At 37.2% G+C, this 26637-nt stretch overlaps 2 protein-coding genes across 5 annotated transcripts in view; one reads left to right on the plus strand and one right to left on the minus strand.

Moving 5' to 3' along the window:
- Positions 1-3557, plus strand: part of DNAH7 (dynein axonemal heavy chain 7) — a 228158-nt gene extending 224601 nt beyond the window's left edge. The window contains exons 65-66 of the mRNA XM_045850123.1: positions 1077-1180; positions 3340-3557. Coding sequence (XP_045706079.1) covers positions 1077-1180; positions 3340-3546 — 311 coding nt within the window. The 3' untranslated portion in view covers positions 3547-3557. The remainder of the gene's footprint in view (positions 1-1076; positions 1181-3339) is intronic.
- A 207-nt stretch (positions 3558-3764) lies between these two features.
- Positions 3765-26637, minus strand: part of SLC39A10 (solute carrier family 39 member 10) — a 121786-nt gene continuing 98913 nt past the window's right edge. For all 4 annotated transcript variants that reach the window (XM_045817701.1, XM_045817638.1, XM_045817745.1 and 1 more), the window contains 5 exons: positions 22734-22854; positions 21152-21520; positions 19933-20013; positions 11944-12134; positions 3765-6516 (listed from right to left, as the gene is read on the minus strand). In XM_045817701.1, the coding sequence (XP_045673657.1) occupies positions 6358-6516; positions 11944-12134; positions 19933-20013; positions 21152-21520; positions 22734-22854 (921 nt within the window). In that variant the 3' untranslated portion in view covers positions 3765-6357. The remainder of the gene's footprint in view (positions 6517-11943; positions 12135-19932; positions 20014-21151; positions 21521-22733; positions 22855-26637) is intronic.

Here is a 26637-nt window from a genome sequence, read left to right on the forward strand (position 1 = left end):
TTGCTTAATGACAAAATTGCCTAATCACACCTTTCTCAGTGTTTTCCTGTCCTTAAGTGGTGCATGACTATATAATTAAAATGAAATAAAATTAAAAATCCCCTGGTCACACTAGCCATGTTTCAGGTGTTTGATAGCCAGTGGTTACCAGATTGGAGAGCACAGATGTGGAACCTTACCATCATTGCCAGAAATCTTACTGGACAGCACTGCCAAGTGGATTTTCAGATACTACTTCACTGGGTGCTTTCTCCAATATTAGCTGACATGATCTCACAACTGTACAAGGTAGACAAAGCAGGTATTACTGTGTTACAAATGTTTCCCAGCTGTTCTCCAGATGACAAAGCAAGTCTAAAGTTAAATGAATTGCTCAAGGTCACACAGCAAATAAGAAAGTAAAATTTAGGTCTAAGTTCCACATTGCTTCATGTAACATCTGTGCAAATATACAATGAACGTTTGCAAGTGTAGATCCCTATTCAAGTTAGGCTTTTCACGCGCGGATAGCCGGAGAAAGTGACTGGGATTCATGGACTTCCTCAGTTGTGTTCTTGAGCTGTTCACCTCTACATCCTATTCTAGAGGGAGTCCCTCTGTTTGTCTGTCCTTGGAGAGCAAACCCTGAAAGGGAGGGGAATTTAACTCGCATAACATCAGATCTGCAGAGGGTGTTCGTTTACTTGCTGCCCAGAAGTCACTGGATCCCTACAGTTGCACAAAGAACTGTCGTTGCAGATTTCATGGCCTCTGACATTATAATCATTGTCCAATTAAAAATGTCAATCTAATCCTGTTCATACAAACTGGTAACTTCCCACAGGCTAATTTAAAATTCCTCTCGTCTTCCATGTTTAATTATACTATTGAATTAATTGACTTGGGAAAGTACAGATATTCTTGAAATACAGGTGTGAAGACAAAACACTCAGAACACTGCTTTTCCTTTTAGAATAAGCCTTAGTCTGCTGACCTAGTCCAACCTGTATAGCATTCATCCGTAGGAAGTTCGGATTTAGAACTCAGTGAATTCGGATATTTAAAGGGTTGCATTAACCTGATTCTTTTATATTTAGGTGTTTTCATTCATGGATTATTTCTGGATGGAGCTTCCTGGAATAGAAAGATAAAGAAACTTGCCGAATCACATCCCAAAATTCTTTATGATACAATGCCTGTGGTTAGTATTTTCTAAGGATATTATATATAGATGGGGGGTTATTTTACATATACACACACACATATATACAGTCAAATCTTGTTATTCACAGTAATTATGTTTCATAGAGTTGCTGCCAACTTTGAATTAGTGAATGCTGAAACATCGCATTCACTGAGCTAGAAAAGCAAGCTCAGTTTTGTTAAGCCATCAATACATGACCTTGTTTCATTTGTTTCTGTTTAAAGGCACTTTACTTATGATCCCTTAACATTGAACTCGTGGACACCAGCACTGCAACTCATGCCTTAACGAAGCTTACAGTGTTTTCCCTATCGGGCACCTCGCAGCCTTTTTGCCCTTAAGGAACACTAGGTAGCCCCTCAGCACTGTACATGGGGGCCCGTTTCAGAGAAGTCACCACCAACAAAGAACCACCAAAATGTTTTAAACTTGGCCTTTAATGAACTATCAAAAGGATATTTGTTTAGTTATGAGATGAAACAAAAAGTCAGAATGTCATAGGTTCGGCTTCAGCTGGAAATGTACTTTCTGGTGACTCACATTTTTTGCTCTCGGAGGATGCCTGCAAATGACCATGAAAATGCAGAGTACTGACTGATCACAAATACACTGTAATGCTGGGCAAATCTGCACACACAGAACCCAGGAGTAATGAGGATCAGCTGTATATATGTAACCACACACATACACGTTTTATCATGTATTTTTTCTTACATTAAACTTGACCTAAAAATGTGGAATTTACAGGTTAGATTACTATATGAAAACCACCCACACAAAAAGTTAAGTTCTCTAGGCACCTATCTTCAACGTGGGCAAACCAAACTATGTAAATATGAAGCTTCCATCTGTTACTGTATCATGAGAAAATGGCTACATAGACTTTCCCACAATTGAACAGTCTGGGATGGTGGTAAAATAGAGGCTGTAAATTTACCTGCATTGTTTGTGGGGCACTGGGAACAGCTCAGACAGGCAAAAATCCTTCAGAGCCTCTCCAACAGGTAAAGCGACCTGCTGACAGCCAATTACAAGAAATCAGCTAAGATACTGTGGGCAGAGAAAGTCTCAAAGATGAGACCCAAATTGAAAGTCACAAGGACAAATGTGCAATTTCAGGAGTTGATTGGTATTGAATTTTTTTCCTTTCACATGGAAACTTTTAAGTTGCAGTGAGTAGAAGGAATTTATATGTGGATGATTCTCCTGAATAAGTCACTTAGTAAGAAAAATCTACTCTCAGAGGAAATGAAATATATACAACTCCAGTGCTCTAAGACCTTATACTTGACTATATCTGAAAATGTTTTATGATCCCCCCTCCCCCTTATAATAATCTGGATTCCACAATTACGTATGGAAAGACTGGTGCGCTTATTAGCTCCTTCATACAATTTGTATTTTGACCTGTGAAACCTAGAACTCTGCAGAATGGGTCTGCCAAGTCCTACCACTTCAAAAGGTTGTAGCTATTATGACAGAAGAAATGAATTCAATTAAATTCTATAAACATTATTTCATCTTTGATGATAGTTTGTTCTTTACTCATATTCAGAGATCACCTTGTCCCTAAATCTGATTTTTGAAATTGGTGAGGTTCAATAATGCTTACCATTCAATAATGCTTATCATTTTATAGTCAGCCACATTTGTGGTGACTCTATAAAAATAATGTGGGTGTATTGGATATGTATGATATTTATAATAGCAACTTTAAAATATTCACCTAAAATGAGGTGATCTAATTATGCCATCATTGATTAAAAATCCCTTCAGAATATTTTGGGGTTGGCCTTTAACTAATTAGGCAACATGATTTTGAGTATCAGTGGTGGCAGTTTTCTCCTTTCAAAATATATCTGACTTGTCTGTAAGCACCAGAAGTCGTCCCCAGATGAGTGTGGTGGAGAGGTGATGGAGTTAATATGCTTTTTGACAGAGTGGGTGAAAGTAACTTTTTAAAAATCATTTAGTTTCTAAACTTGTTCTGAAGATAGCTGGAGAGCTCTAAAAATGTTTTGATGGCAGTACTCCTGACAAAAGTATAAACTATTTGGGCCACAGAAATTTGCAGATATAACCAACTTTAAAAATACTACCTGAATGTTCAAACACAACAGCTTTGACTTAAAGAAGTTTTACACTCTTTCTTCCAGATGTGGCTAAAGCCCTGTAAGAGGATAGACATACCAAAACGACCAAGTTATGTCGCTCCGTTGTACAAGACAAGCGAGAGGAGGGGAACACTGTCCACCACGGGCCATTCCACGAACTTTGTGATCGCCATGACGCTGCCCTCTGACCAGCCCAAGGAGCACTGGATCGGACGGGGCGTGGCGCTGTTATGTCAGCTTAACTCATGATCGGGAGATACCGTTTCCCTGCTCCTATTTCTTGTTACACGATTAAGTAGAAGATACATTTAATTTTTTAAAGTTTACTTAGTTTAAATCAATTTGACTAAAGTTATACTTACTCATAAATTTATTAACGTGCAGATGCAGCCTGTGTTTAAAAGGATTCATTCTTCAGTATAAGGAAAGGTCCTGAAATAAAGATTACACTAAAGGGAACACACTGGTATATTCGTTCTTCTTTAATAACTTTATTTTGGGAGAGTTCCATAAGCATTAGGAACATACATAAAATGACACACCACTGTTGACAATGAAAAAAACAGCATTTGATCATTTCCAGCTTTATAAATTTTAAAAAAAATGATTCAGTTATAACAACAACAACAAAAAAGTTTAGCTATTTTAGCAAGTATCACCTTGCAGGACCATAATCACATTTAAGCCACTGACTTATTGTTAATGGAAAAAATTCACACTGCATCTAGTTACTATAGTATTTCTAAGCATAATCACAGCTGATTGAATGCAATGTGATATACACCAAATTTCATATGGATGTCACACAGTGACAGCATTGTACAAGTAACAGTAATGAACTCCAACAAACACATGTTAAAGTGGACTGGTCACGCTAAATGGAATGTTGGAGCCAAACAGAAATGTAGTGGAATTCAGATTGTCTGGTAAGACTTGAAATCATATACTAGAATGATGTGAAAAGTAAATACTGGTGGAACCCTAACAAAATACTAGCAGCAACTGGTACAGCCTTCTTAAAAAGTTAAAAAGATCCAGCAAATAAAGATAATACCATTTTTGAAAAAATCTAAAACTATATATACTTCAGTATAACCTATTCACTTTAAATCAGGAGTTTAAAACTTGGAGTGTATTCCAGCTGTTGCTTTTCATAAAAGTTTTTAAATTAAGCAGATTTAATAATGGTGGAATGCAGAATCCGATTTGGATACAAAACCCAAAAATGAACTCTAAATATATCTTGGTTCAAAAGCAAGACCCTTGGATCACTTGAATTTGGCAGTACTAAATAAAATACCAGCACCGTTTAGCTCGGTTGCTCGAAGGCCAAGCAATGAGATGAGGACTGTCCTAATTCAGTGCCCAATGCTGAAAATACTCTACGTACAAAACTCCTGCTTGTTACAGGAGACCATGGAGAAAGCCAGAAATAACTTTCCAAATTCAGGCATAAATTAATAAAAAGACCTAAACTCCCTCACTCACAGGATAAAGAAGAAACACTGGCAATACTCCATTAACACTTGGATGCACGTGCTGCTCTCAAAGTTTTGTTTTTTTGTTTTAAAGTTACAGAGTAAGACGAAACATGGGAAAGGAAGAGGACTAAATGAAGACATTACAATGGAATGGAAATAGTTTGGCTCTTCAGTATTTGAACAATAAGATTTTTAAAGCAGCTACACTGGTAGCCAAGCAGGTTAAAAGAAAGCTGCCTGCACAGTTGAAATACAGTTTACCTGCATGAATGAAGACCATGTGGCACAACGTGTAAACGGAAAGCTACATGCATCGACTGGGCTACAAATCATTAGGTCAAAATTCAGAATAAACATGGCTTGCACTTCTCACAAATCAACCACAATTACGGTAGGAGAACAGGGCACTAAAAAAGAGACTAATCCCTGTTAGGCACTAACAGCATATCTTGGCACAAAATGATCAAGTGATTTCAGCTGAGTTAGTTAAATATGTCTTCCAAGTCACTTGGTGCTATGACAGCCAGTGTCAGCGGAGATCACCGCATGACTGTTTGCACGCTTCATGCACAGATCACGGACACGGCCCACATGGGTCACTGCCAGCCACAGCGTGGTCCCAGGGCCAGCTGGTAAAGCGATAAGCACATTGAGAACTTAAATTCCCCAAGTAACTAGTTAGTATTGTTAAAGTAGGAAAATTGAATATTTAGACCATGTTTGGGTTCTTCACGTCTCTGAAATCTTCTAGAGGACTACATTTTTAGTAACAAAAGAACCATCTTACCACATGCTCCAACCTCCTATCCCCACCAAAAAACCCAAAACAAAACAAAAATTAAAAAAAAACCCCAAAAACCCAAACACCAAGTATAATATTATGAAAAGAACCATTATGAATCTTTCATTAAACTGAAGCTCACACAAACATACAACCACAAATTTCAGTAGTTTAGGCTGCAAGTTTAAAAACTATGCAAATATATACAAAAATAGTAACTCTAGATTCAAGAATAAGGGCTTTCCCCAATGCTAAATTCATACTCTAATGCAGCCTGAGCTTTCCGTCTAGGTCCTATAGTCTACTTTATTCAATTTCAAAGTCATCAAGTTGATCCCTATTACCATATGTATATATGTAGCTGAATTAAAGGACACTACAAGTCATTTTTAGCACAAAGAAAAGTCTGCCAAAGTCCATTTAAAATATTTTTAAAGTTTAAGTGATTTTTTTGGTTCAATTTCTATTTCTGCATAGCCACAGAAGTTTCTACTAATAAAGAGACTACGTTAGTGTTTTATATGATTCTTTTTTTCAAAGTCTTAAACCTATACCAACATTGTTTCATGGAATCCCATTTTGTCCTTTCTATATCACAAGCTTTACATGTTTTAAAGAGCCCCCTTCACACAGGGAAAGCAGTACTGAGCACCAGTCTTGGGGGCAGGCTCAAATCTATGGAACTGGTAAGTAGTGCAAGCCACTGACTTTTCTTTGAGCGATGCGCATATAGTACGAGGAACAGATGCAAAGCTGCACAGTAACATTCTCGTAATCAACAGTGATCACTGGGAATGGTCAGAACTGGAAGTCGAACACAATTTTGTCTTCATAGAGGGCAATCACCAGCATGATGGCAAATCCAAACAGCAATCCTAAATTCTGCAGAATGAACTGCCCCACTGGCCAGAAGCCGTGTTCTTCATTGTCGCCGTCACCATGCAACATTTCTGGAAGCTGGGGGAAAGCCACACAGGTATTTACAAGCAATTTTGTATAATATTCTGCTCAAATTTTTTTTACACATTTTCGTACTTAAGAACAATAATGATGAAAGCATAGCTACAAATAAAATAATTACTTTATTGAACACAGTGCTAACCATAACATATTTTAGTCAAGCACTGAGGAAGAAATTTTATGCTCTAGCTCTGCACTACGTAAATATGAACTCTGTTCCCTCTTCTTTCTCCAACAAATGCACATTATACATGTAAGTCATTTTTAAAAGCTACTTACTATCCACCAACTTTAGCAATTGACATTTACTTTATACTAAAGTATAAGACAACTAATTATTGCTAATACAACTCTTAGAAAAGAATACCACAAATCCCACACTTACCATCTAACTTAAGCTCAGTGAGAAAGTAAGATTTCCTTTGGGAATATCTAATTTAAAATGGTATCATTTCTTTACCCTTTTCCATCTAAAATTCTCATTTCCACCTGCCCATGACAGCAAGGATAGACATTTACAGACAATTCAAAATTGGTGTTACTATGCCCTTAAGTAGCATTGTTTTCCTTCCAATGACAGACACAGAAAACAGTGTATCAGTGCCAGCCAGCCTAACCGCTGCCAAGTTGCGCACACTGCATGTACAGCGTACTCTATTTTCTTAACAGTGATACAACTTTAAATATTCGAAAGTCTCCAATATCTTTAAAGCAACAGTACATTGAAAAGTTTATAGTTCAACTTCCACAGCATAAGCATATGTATGCTATTACATCTAAGAATAATTCATGGGTCAAACTACAAAATGTAAATCTTTATCTAAGTCAATTAGATCTGTTGAAGCAGAAATCCTTGTGCATTAATAATGCCATATTCTTTCTACCCAAACTTAATCAAAACTGTGAAAGAATTGCTGCTTCCAATTTTCACTTTCACTTTTCTGTCTGTTGTTTCCACAATGAATATCTATAAAAGATAGCAGTTACACCACTCTTTTAATCACTAAGCTTTACTCCATACAGTATCTTGGTGCTTTGAGGTTTAGGGAGCAGAAATGTAGTGTTATGTACGTAACACCTGCCTAAGAAGAAACACCATTATTTATTAATTAATGAGTATATTAGTCCGACTCCCGTGCTGACGGTGCTATTTAACAGTCTCCCAAGGGTCCGATTTAAGAACTGCTCCATTCTGGCCGCCTGTTCTGCTCACAGGTCTGTGGCAGAAGCGTAGCATCAGCTCATGGAGGCTACTGTTCTTGTCCAGCAGCGTTAAGCAGCTGCGGCAGGACGCAGTGCAAATGGTACGGCTGAATACGTGTGACGGAGACCAGACTATCCACAGTACCTAAATATTTACTTCCTAACCCTTTACAAGAAGTTTGTCAACCCCTGGATTAAGACAAACTGGCAACTTCCTCCATATGATTCTAGTAAGTAGACTACTTTATTATATTTTTTCTATTTCCCCCAAATTTTTACTGTTAGAAGAACCTTTAATCCTGATATTCTTTAACAGGATGTTTGACAGAAGCATCTCCTCTGATACGAGTACACGGCAGGCAGAGCAGGGACCGTGCCTTCCCTACCCAACTCTACCCTGAACGCCGACGCCCATGCGGTTTGTCACGGCCACAGCCAGGCGCCGGCCAGCGTGTGCGGCCACACTTGTTAAGATGCACCCATGCTGCTCACAGGTCAGTGAGAAGCTGTGTGCAAGGCCGCCTAAAACCAGATGCCTCCATCTGGATATCCTGAAGGCAACTCAATCTGGAACTGTGGGTACTATTGCTATCTTATTAAATGACTACAAATCAATAAAAACTTCCTCTCCCCATCCAAAGTGGTCTTTGTAAAACAAAAATGTGGGCATGTCATTGTTGCTTAAACCTTTTAATGGCTCTCCAAAATTTATACGATAAACTCTCTTTTTAGCACGGCATGTTGGGTGACATCACGGTCTGGCCAACATCTACCTGATGACTACATGGAAATAACCTTTTAAACCTCTTTTTCCTACTTAACATTAGAAAATACATAATTTCAGTGTCATTCAAATCCTAAAATATATGTGAATAATTTGTCCACCTTTTCATGGACATTTAGGGTATTTTCAATAAAATTGTGACATAAATATTACTGCAAAGAACACTTTAATGTGGTTTTATTTTTGGTTTGGTTGCTTGCTTACTTTATTAGCAGTAGTAATTTTAGGCTATTTCCTCAGAATACAGTCCCAAGAGTAGACTCACTAGTCAAAGAATGATGCTATTTATAACTGCTTTTCCATATGCTCTTTCCTCTTCCTTCTCATATACTCTTCTACATTAAGACTTAGCTCATACTTCCTATGCCAGAAAAACTCCCCTAATTTTATTTCCCAAGTTTTTAAACCAACCTTTCTTTGTAGCTCCACAATCATAATGTACCCCTCTATTGTAACATGTATCAAAAAGTTGTAATTAATGGATACTTTTCTTCTTCATTAGACTCTAAATCCTGTCTGTAACAACTCTCTCATTCTTTTTACAACTTTAGCTTCCTAGTATGAGAATTAGCTCATTCATTCTTTATTCAACGGTAAGTGAAATATGACAAAAATGCCTGCACTTCCAGAACTGACATCCTAGGGGGCACAAAATTAACTCAGTAAATAAGCAAAATGTTTAATGTTATTAATAGATCGTGATGCCAGGACAATGGAGAACACAGTGAAGTAGGGAAAGGATGTGAAATGTGGTGGTAGAGACTGAAGTTTGAGTTAGGATGCTTCACAAGAGGTGAAGAGCTAGCCAGGAGAGTGTGTGCAGGCCATCGGTCTCACATGCAGTGATGGGCAACAGGCAGAGGGTGCTTCCGGGGAGAGGGGCACGGGATGAGGTGCAGTTAGGAAAACTGGAGGTGGGGCAGCGGGAGGGGATAGAAATGCTCAAGGAGGATGGAAAACAAGGGCTTTGGTGCTTTTTTCTGAGTAAGATGGAAAATCACTTAATGCGGTTTAAAGCACACAAGTGACATGGTCTGATTGTTAAAGGACCACTAAAAACGCTCGCTCTGGCTGGTGTGTTGATCTGGAATGTGGTGGATGGGCAAGGACAAAAGCAGGAAAAGAGCTAAAGAGAAAGGTGGTGGTGGGCTGAATGAGGGAGATGAGAGGGGAGTAGATGCGGTTCAGGGACAGAGCCCTCAGGCCGCAGTGACAAACCAGACATGGGAGAACAGAGAGAGGAGTCAAAGAAAGATGCTTGGGGTTTTATCTAGGCAACTAGAAGAACAGAGTTCTTATGAGATGGAGAATTCTAGAAGAGGTGCTGGCACAAGGAGTGGGGTTGGCAAATAACAAGAGCTGGGTTCTGAACATACTGAATTTGCGATGCCTTTGAGATGCTCAGGCTAAGCATGTGGCTGCAGACTAATCTGCAGTTGAGGAGAAGGCCTGGGCTAAAAATGTAAACAGGAATTATCGCCCTGACTGGTGTAGCTCACTGGACTGAGTGTAGGTCTGCGAACCAGAAGGTCATGGGCTCAGTTCCCAGTGAGGGCATGTGCCTGGGTTGCAGGCCACGTCCTTGGTAGGTGGCATATGAGAGGCAACCGATCCATGTTTCTCTCACACATCAATGTTTCTCTCCTCTCTCTAAAAATAAAGAAAATCTTTTAAAAAAGACACTTGTAAAAAAACTAACAGGAATTATCAGCTAATAAATATACCATGAGATGAGATTATTTAAAGGGTTTTCACCACCATTTAGAGATCAGGGAGAGAAGGAGGGTGCAGGAAAAACGACTGCGAAAGAAAGGCCAGAAAGGCAGGCGCCCAGGGGCGGTGGCAGCACAGAAACCAGCTGACGAAGCATCTCAAAGAGAAGGGATGACAGACCGGCTGCCCAATGCTGCAGGTCAGGGCAGGAAAATGAACCCAGCGGGGGCTGTGGTGGTCGTCGGTCACCCTGACAAAAGCCATCTGGCAAGGCAGTCGGGGAGAAAACCTGATGAGGCCAGGTTCCAGGGAGAGAGGATTAAAAACAAGAGTGATTTGCTCTCCAGGAAGAGAACAGGATGACAGCTAAAATGGAAACTGGAGTTAAGAAAGGTCCACCTCCCCCGCCTTTTTAAGAAGGTTTATATGTTGACAGGAACAACCCAGCAGACAGGGAAAAATGAATGATGCAGAAGGAGAGGGGGCAATCTATGGGAGTTAGCACGAGGGGCAAGTTCTAGGGGAAGGTCTGTCTGAAGGCCTTAGATAGGAACACAGACATTTCTCCAGAGTAGCAGGGAAGTGAGTGAGCAGGCAGAGGTGCAGGGAGATGAAGTAGAAATGGTGACGGGAACTCAGGGGAGGTTGTCTTGAGGCTTCAGTTTTCTCCTTGGAGCAGGAAGCAAAGCTATCAGCTGAGCATGGGGTTAGGAAATGAGGTGTCAGAGGTCTACGAAGAGAGAGGGACTATAGGTAAAACATATGACTGCCTACCCACCCTGCTATACACCTGAAGCCAATACAAAGGAACATTGCCAGTAAACTGACACTGAAAGATAAAAAATAAAATATATAGGAATAAAAAGGGGGGGTGGAAATGCCTACTTCCAGATACAGAATACAAGTAATTTTTATTTTTTTGTTCCTATTTTCTAAACTTTCTGTAACAAACAGGCATTAATTCTATAACTAAAAATTTAGGATGTAACACACTAACTGGTGTGACGTGGCTCAGCTGGCTGGGTGTCATTCTGCAAAGTGAAAGGTTGCCTGTTTGATTCTTGGTCAGGGCGCTGGCCTAGGTTGTGGATTTGGTCCTGGTTGGGGCGCCTGTGAGAGGCAACCAGCTGATGTTTCTCTCTCACATCGATGTTTCTCTCCCTCTCTTCCTCCCTCCCTTCCCCTCTCTCTAAAAGATAAATAAGTGAAATCCTTTAAAAATTTTAATTTATACAAACTTAGGATATATTTAGGATAAATTTTCCTAAATTTTTAGGAAAAATTTAATATTCCTTGGAATATAATTTTCTGCAGAAGACTGGCTTACCTAAGAGGTATAGTATTTCTTTCTTGTTTGCCATAAGGCAAGCTCAAATGATTCATTTTTTTAAACAATAACAAAACATTTCCATCATCTAATTACAAAGTCTTCAAAGCAGTATTAATAATCCTGTAATTATATCTCTAAATACCATTGATGATTACTTTGAATACTAACATCATTTGGTCAAAAATCTTCAAGATCTCAACTGGTTTTCAAAGGAATCTTTCTACCTAAATATCTTTCCCTAAAAGATTATTTAGGATATCACGTATCTTTAAAATGGGTTATATGTATATATCTTTTAAAAAATTAGTCTTTCAAACCACAACCAAAGACTCCTTCCATTTCTGGAAGTTGTAGTCTATTTAAAGATTGAGCACAACAACATAAGCTGTCTCACCATATCCACCAGGGCCACATAGAGGAACATGCCGGCAGTGACGGCGAAGATCCAGAGGGTGATGTTGTTGGCGTACTGGCCCACCGCCGTGCCGATGAGCATGCCCACGTATGCCATCATGGCGGAGAGGAGGTTGTACACGATCGCTTGCTTTACAGTCATGCCTGCTTTAAGAAGAACTGCAAAATCACCTGCAGTTAAGACATAATGTGAGAGTTTTAAAACTGTGAGATTTTACACACAAAATTAGGAAAACAATAAAAATTAAGAATGACATAAGATAACATTTAATAACTGGAACCTTATGAAAATTTATTTTTTACTTAGGAAATTAAGCCTTTATACACATTAAAATCTGAGTGAATCTCAAAGGCATGATGCTGGCATGATTTCATTTATATGATAATAGTCTAAAAAGATAAAACAACAGTGATGGAGAACATTCAATGGTCACTGGGGAGCAGGGGTGAGAGAGGGGGACAACAATGAAAGAAGAGCATGAAGCAGTTTGCTAGGATGATGGAATTCTTATGTATCCTGATGGTGCTGGGGTCATACAAATTTCTGTGCATCTTAAAATTAAAATGTAAAATGTCAATTTCCCATTTTTATAAATGGGAAAAAAAATCAAGAAAACCATAACACTGTTTTTTTGAATGAGCAACAATCAAAGCTCTGTCCTCTAATTTTTGCTTTTTTCAAAGGGAAATGGCCTAAGAAGAGGTAACACTCTTTTGAGTATATTTTATCGTATGTTGTTTACAGTTATGTTTCCCCCCCAGAAAAACACTGCATCTTAATTCTGAAAATGTTTAACATGTAAAAAAAATAGTCTTCTAATTCATTTGTCTAAAGTTGGAACACTAGAAAAAAGGACTGCATATTGCACAGAACAGCAACTTTCAAAGACTGTGTGCAAGTATTGTTAAAACGTGCAACACCTGACTATTGAGTCAGGGGCACTGACTTCTTTTCCCTTAGATTGTCAAATTCAAAAATCAGAGCAGCCAAATCAACAATAGCCATTGATGTGATTGAATCAAAACTGTACCTATTTTTTTTTGTCAGATTGGCAAAAATTGTATTTTTTTGGTGTGTCACAGAATTTTAGTAATTAATTTATATGTGCCATGAGGTGAAAAAACACTGAAAATTGCTGGCTTAGAGAGATGTTATTAGAAGAGCAAAATGTTGCCAAGAAAGTCTTGGAGCTAAAGGGTAAAAGGTAATAATTTTACTAATTATAACAAATTTTAAAAAAAAGATTGATTGATTGATTGATTTATAGGGAAGGGAAGGAGAAAGAAAGGGGGAGCAACAGTGATGTGAGATGGAAACATCGATATGAGAGACAAATATCAACTGGTTAAGGGACCGAACCAGGATGGAGCCCACAACCCAGGCTTGTGCCCTGACCGGAATCAAACCAGCTGCGACTTTCTGCGTTGTGGAACATTGTTCAGCTGAGCCACACTGGTCAGGATCCAAACTATTTTTTTTTACTACTAAATATACAGATGTTCATTTAACTACTGAACACTTAGTATAGATGCAAGGTACCATGTAAAATTCAGGGGCTTGTTTCTTTCTTGTAAGAAGGGATCTTACATGACTAAAAACACATGACCTGCTAATGAAGTTATCAAATAAATTAGTGCAAGGCATTATTTTTCCATGTTCCAAGAAACTGCTACAAAGTACACACTGCAATATTATGTGAGATTATCTACCAACGGCTTCAAAATTGCTCTTCTCTGGTTTTCATCTAATATTATCTCTTTATATCTTTCCTACTCTGGTCCTAAATACTTAATTCTCCTGGGTGAGACCTGGAGTCAGTATCAGCTTTTATCTCTTCTCTCCCCCAGAGTTTTAAGTTCCTCCAGCCTTTCTTTCTCAGCTTCCTTTAAACAAAGCTCCCTAACTTCTTCCCCTACAAATTTCTGGGCCATTTTCAATAATTCACCCACCAACTCTGCTAAAGGGGCAATTTCACTTAGCAGAAGAGTACATAATACAAAATGAGAATACGGAAGTGCCTTTTTGGTTATAAAATACAGTGTTTCCTTTTATAATTTCAAAACAGGGTTTTAAAGGGAACATTATTTAATGCTCAATGAAAAAAGTATCACAGGCACAAACCATTCAAACTAGATGCCTTCCTTGGTTTTATTAGATAGTGAGATGATTTACTTCATCCCTGAATGACAATCAAACAGCACGAATTAATCTATCAAGATGAATTAGTTTTAGTTGATACTATTTAGAGGAACCTTTAGGGTTCTCTATATACAGTACCATGTCATTTGCAAATAAAGACAGTTTTGCTTCTTCCTTTCCAATTTGGATGCCTTTTATGTCTTCTTGTCTGATTGCTGTGGCTAGGACTTCCAGTACTCTGCTGAATAAGAGTGATGAAAGTGGACATCCCTGTCTTGTTCCTGATCTTAAAAGAACACTTTTAATTATTCCCAGCAGAGCATGATGCTGGCTGTGGGTCTGTCACATATATGTGGCCTTTGTTATGTTGGAGCATGTTCCCTCTATTCCTGCTTTGCTGAGAGTTTTTATCATAAATGGGTGCTGGATTTTGTCAAATGCCTTTTCTGCATCTATTAATATGATCACAGGATTTTTATCCTTTACTTTGTTTATGTGGTGTATCGTGTTAATTGATTTGTGGATACTGATCAACCTTGCATCCAAGGAATAAATCCCACTTAATCATGGTGTTTGAACTTTTTAACATAGTTAATACTTTTTAAAATTGAGGTATAAATTACACACACAATTCCTTTTGAGGGGATGTAGTGTTCTATGAGTTTTGACAAAAGTACATACCGTGTAACTATAGCTACCATCAAATTTGAGAACTATTTCATCTCACCTTTCAAAACATTTACTCAGGCCATTCATTCCTAGGCAAACAGTGATCTGCTTTCTGTTCCTGTAGTTTGCCTTTTCCAGAACAGCATACAAATGAAATCATACAGTATGTAGTCTTTCAAGTCTAGAGTTTTTCACTTACAATATGTGCATGACTCACCCATATTACAGTTTACGAGAGTGTATCAGAAAGTCACTACTTTTTACTGTTAAGTAATAATTCATAGATGAACCAGAGTTTATTTACCCATTTACCAGCTAAAGAACATTTAGGTTATTTCAAGGGTTCGGTAATTATGAATAAGTCACTGAACACATTCATAAACAGGTTTTTGTGTCAACATAAGTTTTCATTTCTTTTGTGTGGATACCTAGAAGTAGGATTTCTGGGTCATACACTAAGGATGCATTTCTAACCTTATAAGAAACTACAATCCCACCAGCAATTTACAAGCATTATGGTTGTTCCACATCCCTTCCAGCCCAGGACATAACCAGCACCTGAAATTTCCTGTCTTTATCTGTTATCTACATAACCTCTTTAGTGAAATGCCTATTCAAGTCTTTTGGCCCATTTTTTCTTGAGTTGTTTTCTTATTATTACGTTAAGAGGTCTTTAAATATCCAAAGTCTTTTATCAGATATATTTTCCAAATACTCTTTTCTTAGTCTGTGCCTTGTGTCATTTCATACATCTTTTGTACAGAGTTTTTAATTTTTATTAAGTCCATTTTATTACTTTTTTCCTTAATGAATGATTCTTCTCATGTACTATCAATTTGCCTTATCCAAGGACAAAGATTTTCTTATAAAAGTCTTACATGTAAAGATTTTACATTGAGACCAATAATATATTCTGAATTAATTTTTGTGTATAGTACAAGTCTGTTTGTTTTTATAAGCAGACATCCAATTATTGCAGAAACATTTGATGAAAAACTATCCGTCCTACATGGAATTTCCTTTGCACTTCTGTTGAAAATAAGCTACCATATACGTGAGGACTCTATACTCTGTTTCCCTGATTCATGTGTCTATTATTTCATTGATATAACTTGTTTTGGTTACCGTGGCTTTATAACAAATCTTAAAAATTAGCTTTGCTGTCCTTTTTCAAAATCGTTCTGATTATTCAAGTCCCTTGGTCTTTCCATGTAAAATTTTGAAAAAGCACACTTATCTCTAAAAAGCCTGCTGAGATTTTGAATGGGAATAATACATTGAATCTATAGAAAGAATCGACATCATAAAAATAGTGAGTTTGCCCTGGCTGGGGTTGCTCAGTGGACTGAGCACCAGCCTGAGAACCAAAAGTTCATTGGTTAGATTCCCAGTCAGGGCGCATGCCTGGGTTGCAGGCCAGGTCTCCAGTTTGGGGGCATGTGAGAGGCAATCACACATTGATGTTTCTTTCTCTCTCTCTCTAAAAGTAAATAAAATCTTTAAAAAATAATACTGAGTCTTCTGGTCCATAAACCTAGTTTATCTGTCCATTTAAGTCTCTTTTGATTTCTTTTGTTGGTGATTTATATTTTGCAGCATATAGATTCTATGTATATTTTGTTCAGTTTAACCAAAGAAGCTCATGTTTTTTTCATTTAACTATAAATAGTACTTTTTAAAAATTTCAATTTCCAATTGTTCATTTCAAGTATACAGCAAAATAAATAATTTTTATATAATATCAAGATGAATTATTTTGTTTATCTTTATTCTTAAAGATATCTGCATAGTTTTCTTCCTTTTTCTCCACTGCTGTTTTCTAAATAAGAACCTGTAAAAACATTTGAAAAATAAATCAAAAAGGAATACCCACATTTGAGACTTATAGTGAATAAATAAGTTTATCCATCTTTTGATAATTATTCTTTCTTTTCTGTTGACAAAAATAACATTATAAAAAGTGATTTGTGCCTTAACATAACACCTGCTAACAATAAATACTGAGGTTTTTTAAAACAAGTATCTATTTTAAAGTCCTTTTATTTTTTCCCCTAAATAATGTATGTATATAACATCAGTATAAATCTATATAGTAAATGTTCAATTTTCCCTAGACAATTAAGCACATTATGGAAAAATTATTTTGAATTTCTATTTAACCTGTAACACACATGAGAGGAAGAAAAACATTATAGCTTCTCTGAGCTGAGTCTATGGCTACATTTATTTACCAAAATACTATTTCCTAAAAGCTGAAACATACTACTCAATGTCAAGAAGAGAGTTTGGATTATCTACCTTCCTAGGTTATTCCCAGCCTCATTTCCCCTTTATGTATTCTGACATAGGCTTTCTTATAAATTCTTTTTCAAATATTTCTATAGCTCCTATTGAAAGGGCTGAGAAAAGTGGAAAGAATAAAACAGTAATACTGTAACTTATTTAAATTTAGCTACACAAGTTTTGCAAAAACAGAAGAGTAGCAATAATTCAGGCAATTTCATTCATTACCATACCCCAGAGCAAACCTGAAATGAAATATATAGATTTTCTATTTCATCAAATGATTTCAACTTCTGCACACTTCTTAGAGCGATTCTCCAGAACTGTATATTATCCTAAGGTTTAAAAGTACACGTTTTTCATATCACATCCCTGAATACAAACAAACCCCTACCCAGCACATCATTAGAGAAACAGAAATCTGCTCAGAAGAGGAAGGCTCAAACTTGGAATTACTAAGGGTCAGTCTCCAGTGGACTGCAATGTAATTTAAATACATGTTTTTCTCTTAGGATATGACTTTAGTACAGAAATCTCAGAATAGCTTTGAGAATTCATAATCAGAAGTTTATCTAGTGCAAAACAGGTTTTAGATCAAATGAATTATCGTGGAATGTGACGTTATTACACTGTATTGCCAACATCTTAACCTATCAAGTCAGGAAAGGACTTCTCCCATCTACCTGCCGTGCCTCTATCTCAGTATTAAGGGACTGACTCTCCCTTTGCTTTAAGTTCTGAAGAAGCTTCTATGCCTCTCTCTATATTCTGTTCCTCTCCAAGTTAAGAACAAATAATTGAATCAGAGTAGAGATACTCATCTGGCCCTATGTTAAAAAAGTGCCCGTTCCTGGGTCTGGAAGGCAAAATCTAGGCTCTGCCCCATCTGTTTGTTTACACTTCCTTTAGTGATGACCACTGGACCACTTCCGACCTTTCTGATGGAGACAAGGGCCGAAGCCTTTCTGCTACCTCAGAAGGAGGGAGGTGGGTAGTTTCTTCATGCTCTTTCTTTCCTAGGAGCCTAGGCAACTAGAATATGGGGCAGTATATGTCAAGTTAGCTCTAAGCATTGGAGGAAAATACACATTTTCATAAGGTCTCACTCCTTTCCTTCTGACAAAGTTCACACACACACACACACACACACACACACAATGGATTGATGTTCCCTCTCACAGCAATAGTAACACTGCAACCTCTGGTGTGCAGGGCAAAAAAAGGTAGAGATTGTGGTCTGAATGGCTCATTCAGAGGTCCCAGACAAAGCAGAGCTCTATATAATCCAGCTTTTGCTAGAGCTCTGTGCTCTCTGGAGCTTACCTAGCTATTTAGATATGCACGGCATTTGTTTTACATGTGGCTGTCATTCCTCATGTGTCACTCCTAAAACGAGAAACTACAGACAGAAAATTCTGTGCTCACGTGGATCCTCGGGGCAAGGCAATTCAATAACCCAGTGACTCATGCAGCAGCCTAACACCCTCCACTGCGGGCAGTGGGTGGGTAGGAAAGGCAGCTGGAGGCTTCCTGGCATAAACACAACCAAATGGTGTTTCATAGCCAGATCAACTTAAGAAAAATGTTAACACTAGAATGAGCAAAGGAAAAAATTCCTTGGATACTCAAAAGATGAAGTCAGTTATTTTCTTTCAAAATAACATCATCTTGCCTGGCTGGTGTGGCTCAGTGGATTGAGCACGGGCTGCGAACCAAGGCATCACAGGTTTGATTCCCAGTCAGGGCACATGCCTGAGTTGCAGGCCATCGCCCCCAGCAACCACACACCGATGTCTCTCTCTCTCTTTCCCCCTCCCTTCCCTCTCTAAAAATAAATAAAAATCTTAAAAAAAAATAACATCATCTCCACATCTCAGATATTGTCAATATGGATGAATATCCACATCTTTTATTTGTTTTTCAATTTATAGAAAGAAACCAAAACATTTTAAGAGAAAGTAAAAAATCATTGGTAGATCAATAAATAGCAACTAAAACAACAAAGAAACATCATTTTACACATATTAAATCAGCAAAAACTAAGAAGTTAACATCAAGTGTTAACAGGGGTACAGAAACGGCCAGATACTGCTGGTGAGAGATCACACGAGTGTGGCCATTTGGTCAGTGATATGGGACCACTCAGGCGTGCATACGTGGGACCCATCGATTCTGCTCCTGGTTATGTACCCAAAAGATGTTCTTACAAGGATCTATGAGTATAAGTCTATGGATGCTCGACACACCATCATCTGTGGTAGCAGGAAATTAGAGGCCATGTTGTGTGTCTAATCCTAGGTGCTAAACATGAAAAATGTGGCAAATGGAACACCTCTGAATCCTGGGCAGAAGTTACATCTTAAAGCAACTCACAGTAACCTGGATGTAGTTTAAAAACAATGATTAGGCCCTGGCTGGCATAACTCAGTGGATTGAGCACGGGCTGCAAACCAGGCATCGCAGGTTCGATTCCCAGTCAGGGCACAGGCCATGACCCCCAGCAACCACACATTGATGCTTCTCTCTCTCTCTCCCTCTCTCTCTCTCTCGCTCTCTCCCCCTCTCCCTTCCCTCTCTAAAAATAAATAAATAAAAATCTTTAAAAAAATACCTTAAAAAAAAACAATGATTAGTAACATAAGGAAAGAAAAAGAATGGGATATAACATAATATTGTTTATATAAATTAAAAATATGTAATATAAAACAATGCACAGATTTGGGAGCATATCACAAAATTATACAATAAGAGAATAATGACAGTATACTTGCCATCAGCCACTTCTTACATTTTAACACCTCTAAAATTTTGATATATTTATAATTGAAAAAGTGTTAGATTTTATGAAATGTGGTAAAATTTTAAAGATTCTATTACCCAATTCATGCGGCAGTTCGTGACAGAAGACGGCTATGGAAGTACTGATCCCTCCTGTCAGTCCAGCACTGAAAGCTGCCCCTGAGGAGGGAGAGAAGGAAGAAGTGGCGTTTACTGGTCTTTTTTCCCCGTTTCTTTAATGACAGGTGCAGTTTCTTTTGCCTATCTGATAGTTTCATAATATGAGTGACTCACATACCTTACCAACTATAGATTTTGGACATGTAGTGGGGTTCAATAGGTGTTTACAACCAGAAAAAGAGCCACTCAGAGAAAGAAATAGTCTGTTTTAAATTAAAATATCTATTTATGTAGCTTTTTAACTCACTAATAGCTTAAAAATAGTAGTGGTTTCCAGTATTTCAACCTCTGAGTGGTAGATGGATGCTCAATGTTAACTCATACAAGTCCATTTATAGAGAGTAAAATGGCTAGCATCTTTATTCAAACTCATCTGGGTCTAGAGCACAAATGGCACAAAGAATTGTTTGTCTCATGGTCTTGAAGACTAAGATTAGAGGCATAGTGCATTTAATTCTGCCAGCAAAATTCTTTATTCTTTAACACTGACAGTCACTGTAGATCCAAAAATAGGGTCTCTCTTTTCTGGGGAAAAAGAAAGAGAAAGAAACAAACAAAAGAACCCTAAAGCCTACTTCTGAGTAACAGAAGTTATTTAACAGAGTCTAGATCTCAAGGAAAATCATGTATTAATCACTTACTGTCCTCATAAATTCACAATATCAGTTTATATTAGCAAGATGCTAATGTATTCGAATCTGTTACAATGGATTTTTTTTAACATTATAATTTTTTTTCACCTTTTTGGATGTAAGAAATCATTAAACCTAAAACTGAAATTAATTTGTTCTCATCAGGGATGTAAATGTATCTGAAAATATAATGTTAAGGTAGCTTTTTCAACATGGTAACAATGAATTGAATGAAGTTATTAAAGAAGTATAATATATTATAGACATTTGTTTACATGTTCAAAGAAAACCCCACTGAAATTATTCCTTTATATCCCCAACTAAACTTACCAAAAACATGAACCCAGCCTTTAGAAAAACTAAATTACAGGAGTAATATATAATAGTATATTTATAGTTAAGCTCCATATTTTAATCTTATATATTATAGTACATAAGATTAGTACTGAAATAGAAGACAGTCTTAAAGAACAACAAATTAGAACCCAAGTTTCCAGCAAACTTACCAATGGCTAACCCATCACTGAAGTTGTGGATGCCATCCCCCATGATTACCATCCAGGCTATGTTGGCTATTCCTGTTTCTTTCAGGTCTGATCCAGAATGACAGGGACCATGTGAATGATGAGAATGTTTGTGGTGCCACTGATGCCCGTGTTTCCTCAGCGCAGTTTTACTCTCATCGTGGTGGTTATGTGTAGCAGCATGGAGATCATGTTCATCAACAGTGTGGAATCCATCACTGTGAGAATGGTCCATGATTTTCTCCTCTTCTACAGAAAGATAATTTTTGGGAGGGGATTCTTGTTGGCCTTCTATATCTGTCAGTTCAGTTTCATTAAGCCGATCTTCCGAAACAACTGAGTCATCAGTTCCTGTATTTGTAACAGCAAAGGATATGCTTTATCAAGAAGTAAATGAACACATATTTGCTCATTTAAACCCAGGGGAAATAGCATTGTAATGAACATTTCTTAAGTGAATGTCTTTTAAAAATCATTAATAAAATAAGTATATAAAAACAAAATTAATGCACATGAGCACACACACACACAAAACAAACTGGGGTTTTGAGGGTCCAAAAGATGCATCCAATAACAGAGGGAACTCAAAGCATAGCAGGCAGAGTGAGGAGAGGATTTGGAAAGGTGGGAGATACTGGTGAACTACAGGAGTACATCAAAGGAGTGAAAAGTTACTACTGCATTTACTAGTAACAAAATGAACCCCTAGCTTTTCAGAGAAAGGACAACCCTTAAAGTTTACTCACTATAACCTCTTACCATGTAAGAAAACAAAGACAAAATTTAAATAACTTGCATCTTTCAATGACCCACCTATTTGACAATACTACTCAGATCATTACTAGAATGAAGTTCAGACACTAGTAACAACATTTAAGTTTTTTTCCTTAAAGTTGCCTCTTAGCTAGTTTTCAAAAGTTATTATGTGACAAAGGTCTTAATACTTTCCCAACTGTATTTTGGGGCAGAGGCTACAGATCAGGTCTGGGCTGCCTCTTTTCTGCAGAAAAATCACTGATACACTCAGGGAAAACACAAGTTCAAACACAAAGGGAAAACATTAGGTAAAAACTTTGTTTCCTTAAATATTGTAAGCTACCTCACTACATCTTCCAGGCACCCGAACAGGTGGACAAATGAACAGAGATTGTAAGTACAGAGATCATTCCCCTGTAAGAGCAAAGGCTGATTCTCCTTGGTGCATATGAAACCACTCATGTGGAGGGCACAAAGATCTTGCACTGCCAAGAAATAAAATTTACACTGATCTACCACTTATAAAGCCTTTTTTGTTTGTTTCATTCTTTCTTTCTCTGTAAAGTACAATATGTTTTTTGCCCTCTAATATAATTAATTGGTCACACATTCCAGTATAAATTAGGCTGAAATGAACAAAAAAACTAGCAAAATCACAACTAAGACACACTCGCATTTCCGAAAATTAAGAGTTAGAAACTAAAATTAGGGAAGATATGAAGAGAAAAAATTTCAAACACAAAGGTTAGAAGCAATATTTCAATTTTTATGTTTTAAAAGTTTCTCTTTAGTCAGAATTGTTGCCTACCGGCAAGAGGCTTGAGCTGCAGCCAGTCAGCATCTGGTGTGTTATTTAACTTATGGTCTGAGAGCTTCCTTCCAACAGTCGATTCTTCCGTGTTCTGCTTCATAAACCATTTCTGTTTCCCCTGGGAAAAAAATCTGGTATTAGAATCAAATCTGCAGCCACAATTAGCAAAAATATTCACCCATTAATACCTGTAGAAATAACTGGTAACAATTTCATACACAAATTATTTAGTAAAGAAATTATTTTAAAAAGAAGTATTTTTACTAAATACGTAAATTATTTAGTAAAGAAGTGAGAAAAAAATTTAGTAGTTAATCAAGGGATCTAACCAGATGAAAACTCTAACTATATTTGTAACTTGTTTTATTTATTTATTTAGTGAATACTCAACTAAAAGGTTCAAGTTCATCTAATTAAAGGTCAGAATAGGATATAGCCCTGACTGGTGTGATTCAGTGGGCTGGACGCCATCCTGCAAACCAAAAGGTCACCAGTTCGATTCCAGGTCAGGACACATGCCTGGGTTGCAGGCCAGGTCCCCAGCTGGGGGAGTGCAGGAGGCAACAGATCCATGTCTCTCTCTCACATCGACGTCCCTCACTCTCTCCCCCTTACTTCTCTCTCTCTAAAAATAAATAAATAAAATCTTTAACAAAAGAGTAGGATACAGAGTACAGTACTATTATATACAACTCAAATGAAATGTGTGAAATATATGTAATCCCTCTTATCTAATAGTGTGTGGGAATAGGAAGTTCCAAAAACTAATGCTTATTCCTTTGAATTTTATCCTGTGATCAATGCAATCTAAAATTTCCCTACTTGTGACATTAATGAACAGTCAAACTTGAGTTAAAATACCAAGTTTTCAGTGAATGTCTATGAGTCTTTGTTAAATTTATTAAACATAAAAATACTCATTTGTAAAATGAAAATGATTACAAGGATTAAATGAAGTGATGTATGAAAGTGACCTATAAGTAACTGATCCTAAGCTTTGCAATAAAGACAAGTTTTGTTTCTGATCTAATCTGTTCTCAATTATTAATAAATTGTAATTATTGTATTTCATTGTTTAAGTGTGAATTTTCCTATCTTATCTCATAATAGTCTGCTTTCTTCTTTTATCAATGTAACTACCACTAACAACTCTTCCAGCTTGAAGCTCTAATCTATGTGAACTTAAGAGAACAAATAACCAAGTATGTTAGAATAGTGTGAAAGTAAAAGGCAGTATTCTCTGGGAGATGCTTCCTGACTGGCAAAGCATTTTTTTGTAGTTGGTTTTGCTTACAGTCTGTAAGCAATGTTTCAGATGTTTAAGCTTTCTAGCTGCTGCATAAGCTAGCCTGTTATGGCTACTTGTGTGTTAAGAGTCTTCAGAGACAGCCACCATCAATTTCTTCCCTCCCTGTCTGAACATTCTTCTCCACACACAAGAACATAACGTCTATCCCCTGCCCTTGAATTTTGGCTGGCCTTTTGACTTGCCTTCACCCATCGAATGCGACAGAAGAGATGCTGTGCCAGATCTGGGACTACTCTGAAACAGGCCTGGCACCTTTTGCTTTTGCTCACAGAAGTTAGTTACTCTGCCATGCAGAAGCTCAGTATAGTCTCTGATGAGAGGCCATGTGGAAGAGTACCAAGAAGTAGGCATCAGATATAGAGTGAAGCATTTTCGGACCTTCAGCCCTGCCCTGCCCTGCCCTGCCCTGCCCTGGCTGGCCAAGTTTGCATGTAATAGAGAGTGACTCTAGCTGATACCAAGTGAAACAAAAAAACTGCCCAGCTGAATCCTGCTTAAATTCCTGACAGAATTAAGAGAAATAATAAATTATTGTTATAAGCCATTAAGTTTTTGGTTGTTCTGCTTCATAGCAATAGATAGCAGAAACCAGGGAAATAGAAAATGTTCAACAGAAAATAATATGGAGACATCCTAAAGAGAAAAGAAACATCAATCACAGTTAATGAAGAAAAAGGAGGAAGAAGGAGCTGACGAGAGGGCAATGGAAAGTGAAGAAAACGCAAATGCCAGCTGGGATTCTGTTTAATTGCTTTGGCCCTGATGGTCCACTTTCCTAAAAACCTACCAAATCATTGCCCTGAAAGCCTCAGTCTTGCTGAAACTAGTCATTGGTATATTCAAATGATGCTCTGAAAGCTTCCTTCTGATAGCAGAGGATCAAATGTCTGTTCTATTCAAGTATCACTAATCTCCTTTCTTCAAGAAAAATGCCTATACTTTATCATTTTAGATTACTTGTTGTCCTAGTTATCATAAAGGAGATGTGCTGATTTATCTGCCTAGATTCCTTTCTTTGATTATATCAAAGAATTGCTTATTATTAGATTTATAATACCCTTCTTGTCAAAGGTATTCCCTTTAGTTTTTTATTTCCCACAATTTCAAATTTTCAAAAAAAGTGTTGCCCTATTTTGGGGACTCTGTTTGCCTACATTAGTTTAGTTTACAAAAATAAATGTGTTTAATTCTGCTGGTAAATTTAGGTTCAAAATGAGATCAAAATTATAAAAAAAGAAAAATGTTTGCACATATCTGCAAATTATGCAGCCCCTAATAATTTATACATATTAAATTTCTTAATATCTGCTGCTTCAGTGTTGGTATACACGACTGAAGAAAAGTAGAGCTTCATAGTAATTTCAATATACTTTGCAACACGCAACTGTGTTTTAAATTAGGTACCTACAGAGATGGACTCTGAATTCTTGTATTTAATACATCTAATCAGATACCAAGTCTTCTCACTGATTCTCTCATTTTTACAGTTCGCTTGATCACCCCCTCTTCCCCACTCCCTGCGCCACGCGCCTTTGTTCAGGCCCACGTCACTTTTTCTAAATGACTTGGCAGGATCTTCTTCGCTGACGCACTTCCTTCAGCCACTCGATCTTGTCATCCCTCCATCCTGCCACATTCTGTTCTTCACCCACACACATGACCTCCCACACAAGCCTTCAAAAACCAAATACCAGGAAACCTCTTTCACTTTTCTATAAAGTGGTCCTTCCCAGTTCCTTCCACCACTCCTCAGATAACACTTCCCTGGGCACACCATCTCCATCACTCCTCCCAGAGACAATTAAATATGATGGTGTCCTGACAAAAATATGGCACTTAAAATTAAATACACTACTTGGATTGTAATATAAAAATAAGGCGTAGGATATATTTCCCATAGATTTAGATAGCAACTGGAAATCATAAGGAATGAATCATAGTTTCACAGCTAGTGTGTGTTGCTGCGCAAGGACTAGAACCACTTCCCCTGTATTCCAGTTCAGAGCTCTATTATAAATGATTTATTTTGCCTCACAGAGATATATACAAAACACATACATACACAAAAATATATGTATATTAAAACAGTATAAAAACAGTATCATAAGTGTGGATACTATATATTATGATCATGACTACCCGATGTTCTAGAGGAGAAAGATGTTTTTTCTTTTTTGAATATTTATAGTTGACTAACAAAATACAAGAATTTTTTAACGCTTTTTTTGTGGAAAGGCTCCTAAAAATGTTCTCTAGATTTACTTACTTAAAGAGCATATACTAAGATAATCAGCATTAGTATCACAAGCATGTTAGTGGAATATATTCAAGAATCTAAATTCTCATTACCTCTAGTATTTCTACCATTGACAAGGCTTTTCTGATAAAGAAATGCTGTCTGAAAACATTTTCATCATAATATATGACAATAAAAGCCACTCATCTTGAAAATATTATCCAAGAAGACTGAAGAAACTTGCTTCTATTTATATATTTTTGCATTTTTATAAGCATAAATTGACATATAGCTTTTTCCATTCTACTTAAATCAATTAGGTAAGATGTGATGCAAATGCTCTAAGACTGAGACTG

The sequence above is a fragment of the Phyllostomus hastatus genome, unplaced genomic scaffold (genome assembly GCF_019186645.2).
Source record: "Phyllostomus hastatus isolate PE091 unplaced genomic scaffold, TTU_PhHast_1.1 phas_contig_1, whole genome shotgun sequence".
Classification (NCBI taxonomy): Eukaryota; Metazoa; Chordata; class Mammalia; order Chiroptera; family Phyllostomidae; genus Phyllostomus; species Phyllostomus hastatus.